General features: G+C 40.2%; 1 protein-coding gene across 1 annotated transcript; it reads left to right on the top strand.

Moving 5' to 3' along the window:
- Positions 1 to 1,325: 1,325 nt before the first annotated feature.
- LOC110866057 (miraculin) lies at positions 1,326 to 1,943 on the top strand. The gene has a single exon (XM_022115410.1). It carries the CDS (start codon positions 1,326 to 1,328, stop codon positions 1,941 to 1,943), a length of 618 nt encoding a protein of 205 aa, XP_021971102.1.
- The last annotated feature ends 2,912 nt before the right edge of the window (positions 1,944 to 4,855 follow it).

The raw sequence follows: 4,855 nt of genomic DNA, 5'->3' as shown, positions 1-4,855 counted from the left end.
AAAGTTAAAATTTAAAATTGATAAATTTATTAAACTTTCAAACTGTCGGACGGTGTTTGATTATGACATGGTCATTCGTGTGTCATTTGTTTATGCTAACTATATTCCAAGCAGTTGTTCTCATTACGCGTTTAGATTTCTTGCATGTGCAGATTCTAAAGGCTAGGAGAACATGGTCGATGACGAGCTTTGGAATGAAGACACGACGAGAAGGCGCTCAAGTGATGAAAATGATCTAGTTGCCGTTGGCCATCATCAACACCACAAGGATCTCACTTCATAAAGATAAAGTCTTTTCACGAGCATAACTCAAGGGGGAGCTTATGTTAAGGGGGAGTTTGTCAACACACTTCCTACATGATACGGGTAGTTTGTTGATACACTCTCTACTTTCAAGACGTGAAGACTTTGAAGATCCTCCGGCATTGAAGACATGATAGGACATCAGAGTCTTGAAGACCTGAAGACCAAAGACTGTCGAAGTTCCAGACAAGTCTACACTTTTAGAAGAACAAGACAAAGCTTAGAGATCAAAGACAAAGCTACAGCCAAGGGGGAGTTTGTTGGTGCACTTGTGTCTGTACTTTGTCTGTATTCGGTCTGATATAAACGATGTCCTGATTTGTGTTGTAAGTTGACCAAGTCAACCATCCTCCGGTTTGACTTGGACAACATTTGAAAGATGTTCTGATCGAAGGATAGCCTCGAAGGATACACCTGATCCTTCGAGGTGATCGAAAGATATGGTTCGACCATGGTTCGACCATTAGACCTCGAAGGATGATCCTTCGAGGTCCATGCTGATCTTTCGTGTAACATGTGGTCGACAGATGATCCTTCGGACCATCTGTCGAATCCTTCGGACATAGCATCTTGAGCTGGGTATAAATACCCATGCATGTGTTGAGTTTCAGTAGACACACAGACAGAAAGACAACCGAGAGATAGAGAGTTTCTTTGAGAGCATTCTGTCGGAACTCACACACACACTTGAGAGTTTACATGTTAGATCTGTAAACATTGAGCTTGTAACCGAACCCTCATTGCATTAATACAAGTTGTGTTAATCGGTGAACTTGTGTGTTTGTTTCTCTACTTGCTACTAACTCGGTTTGCTTGCTAGCTTGGATTCCGCACTCGCTAGTAGGTTTGTATAACAAGGTTTAGGTTCGTAATCCTCCGCGAAAAGGGACCTACAAAACCAACAATATGATAGTTTTTTTAATTTAAAACTAGCACACTTCCCACCATCTATAAATATGTTTTTGTCCATCCACCATCTATAAGTACCTTTTAATTTATATCATTCAACAATACTTTAAAAAATGAAAACAATCATCTTATTCTCACTTGCACTCATCTTCACAGCCTATTCAGCTCCTGCTCCTGCTCCTGTGCTCGATATCGATGGAAACTACCTCCGCACAGGGGCCTTATATTACATTATGCCAGCGGCTCGAGATGGTGAAGATGGCGGACTCTATGTGACAGACTACTGGCTTCATTGTCCAGCTGGAGTTGCACAATCCCGAAGTGATGAGACAGGCCTCTCGTTGAGTTTTGGTCCGGTCAACCCCAAGAAAGGCGTGATCCGTCTTTCAACAGATGTTAACATAAAGTTCTCAGGCTCCAACAAATGTAATGAGTCAAATGTATGGAGGGTGAAATATGATAAAGGTATGAAGCAATATGCTGTGATGGTGGGAGGTGTAGAAGGAAACCCGGGACCAAAAACATTGAAAAGCTGGTTTAAGATTGAGAAAACGAATGACGGTTATAAGTTTGTTTTCTGCCCGAGTGTCTGCAGCTACTGTGAGGTGAGGTGCAGGGATGTTGGAATAGCTATAGACGAAGGTGGTGCGAAACGTTTGGTACTCGGCGATGGTCCTTCGTCTTTCGTCTTCTTTCGAGCTAATAGTTCCCCCAGTTTTAGTATTCCATAATAAATTAAACATGTAACTAGCAACCATAATTACTTACTGTTTTATATATGAAACAGTATGCAATAAATAAAGTTCTTGACAGTTTGATGATCCTTTCCCTATTGACAAATAATTGTTGGATTAAGAAGCCTTTTATTAATGATAATAAATCTTTATGAAATTTGCACAATCAGTGACGCGTGAGAAGTATGAACAAGAAACACGAAAGTATCTTCTTGTGTTAAATGACCAATAATCGTAGAACATTTATTACACATATATTCATTACTTCTGATCACTTACAATCTTTCCTTTATATATAGTCATATACTACACCAATAGCCACCATGAATCATCACAAGTTCGCAATGTTTGGAATGATCACGGTAGTTGTGTTACCTATTTTGAAAGAAAATGTTCCTTACTAATGGATTCGGGTCCATAACCATGGGTTCCAGTGCACGAGATCTTAGCATCAATATCGTCACTAGCATCAAGATCATCAATATCGATATCATCAACACCTTGAGATTTGTTGTCCAGGAAAACGTGTTCAGAAATAACGTAATGAGACCCATTCTTAACTAACTTATTAATTTTGTCACATAATCTTTTGTGACATATACTTGTAATAATAACCTTACAACAAGTCTAGATTATAATATACCTTCAACAATAACAAATCCTAAAATGCCACAAAACTAAGATAAAAAAGTTCTCAATGACAAGTACACTAACCAAGACGGCACGACCTGTACCAACCTGTGCGTGTGGGCGTGGTGCACCAGCTTTATTGTTGGTGATGGGGGTTCTAAATAATGGATAAAGAGAGTTCCCATAACTAAAAACTCTCTGACATAATATGTATGTTTATAAGTATATACAAATTCAACCTTAATCCACATTATTTGTTGGTTCAGGTCCCTCCTTACACTCTCAATACACACAAGCTAATGCTCTCTTAAGAACTATGCGAGAATGTGTAATTAGTAGAAGAAAAACAACTACAACCTACTATTTATAATAAAATAATAACATCACATGCAAATAACTCAGTCCACGTCTCCTTAAAATCAGCCTCAAATTGCAACGTTTACTTCCATTTTACTCGGTCAATCACTCCCTATTCAACCGAGACCCATGACCCATGTGTATTCCGACTCATGACCCGTGACCCGTGAATGAACCCGATTAACCCAACAGCATTGTTATGCTTGTTGGTTAGTGTTTGACCAGATAAAAGGGAAGACCAGTTCAGAAAATAAACGTTGGAGAAAAAGAAAATAATAAACGTTTGCAGCAAGTGGGTCCCAGATTTTTATGGTGAACGTTGATGACCAATTCTTCAGCATATTCAGTTTCGTTTTCTAGTATTTATAGCAGCAGACATCTTGTTTTTTATTATTCAGTTTTCCTCAATTTCAATCAGTCGAAAAAGCTTGTAAAATCTGTGATGATTATTGTTCCAGTTATTCAATAAAGTTATAAGCTTTCGGCTCAATCATACCCTGTATTTCTGTTCTTTTGATCTGCATTTAGATACCAAATTCTAACATTTGGTATCAGAGCCAATACGAACCCTAATTTGTATGCCCAAAATTCTCCGATTAGATACCATGTCAGTGATCAATACGAACCCTAACCCTCCCAAAGATAACCCAATCACTTTTCAATCCCCAATCCTTACAGCCACAAATTACAACACCTGGGCAATAAAGATGGAGGCAATAATGGATGCCCACGGGTTGTGGGATGCCGTCGAGCCACCGACCGGTGTGGTCGTGGATGAGAAGAAATCTAAGCAAGCTCGTGCCTTCATCTTTCAGTCCATACCAGAAGAAATTCTATCGCAGGCAGCGAAGAAGAAAACGGCTAAAGAGGTCTGGGATTCCTTGAAATCCAGGTATGTTGGTGCTGAGCGGGTTAAAAAGGCCAGATTACGGATTTTAAAGAGTGAATTCGAAGGGCTATACATGAAAGATGGGGAGTCAATTGATGATTATACTGCAAAGTTATCTGGCATGATCTCAAGGTATTCCAGTGTTGGTGCAACACTGAGTGATGAGGAGTTGGTTCGAAAGCTATTCGACACTGTGCCGGAGAAATTTATCAACCTGGTGGCTTCAATTGAACAAAGCTCGGATGTAGAAAGTATGCTTTTTGAAGAAGCAATTGGGCATCTAAAAGCATACGAAGACAGATTAAAGCTTCGGAAAGGGAACTGTGGTGGAGAGAGCACTCTTTTACTCACCAAATCGGATAGTGTGGGAAGTCAAAAAGGCTCAAGTAAAACACATCCGACAGCTGGTCGTGGCAGAGGTGGGTATAACCAAAGTAGAGGCAGCAGAAGCGGATCAAGGGGCAGAGGTGCATCTAGAGGCAGGGGTGGACGCTGGGGTGGCGGGTCACGCCAAGATTTTGGAAACACAAACCGAAGACCAAAAGATAAGAGCCATATAAAATGTTTTGAATGCAATAACCTTGGTCATTATGCCTCTGAATGTAAACAGGGAAAGAAACATGATGAGGAGGTGAACTTGGCTCAAGAGCAAGAAGATGAAGCCACATTGTTACTGTCCGTGTGTGGCGAAGAAACTCTGAATATGGTTTTGCTGAATGAAGAAAAGGTGGTACCAAGTAGGTATCAAGAACCAAACACAAGCAAACACATGTGGTACTTGGATAACGGGGCAAGTAACCACATGACGGGCCTTAACGAAGTGTTTGCCGAACTGGATGAAAAGATAACAGGTCAAGTCAGATTTGGAGACGGTTCAAAGGTTGAAATAAAAGGCAGAGGTACAATTCTTTTTAATTGCAAGAATGGTGACCAATTCATTTTGCCAAATGTGTACTATATTCCAGCACTGCATAGCAATGTCATTAGCCTAGGGCAGATGACAGAAGACGGGTACAATGTGGGAATGAGGCAA

The sequence above is a fragment of the Helianthus annuus genome, chromosome 6 (assembly GCF_002127325.2).
Source record: "Helianthus annuus cultivar XRQ/B chromosome 6, HanXRQr2.0-SUNRISE, whole genome shotgun sequence".
NCBI classification, from domain to species: Eukaryota; Viridiplantae; Streptophyta; class Magnoliopsida; order Asterales; family Asteraceae; genus Helianthus; species Helianthus annuus.
This window is presented reverse-complemented; position numbering and strand designations above follow the sequence as displayed.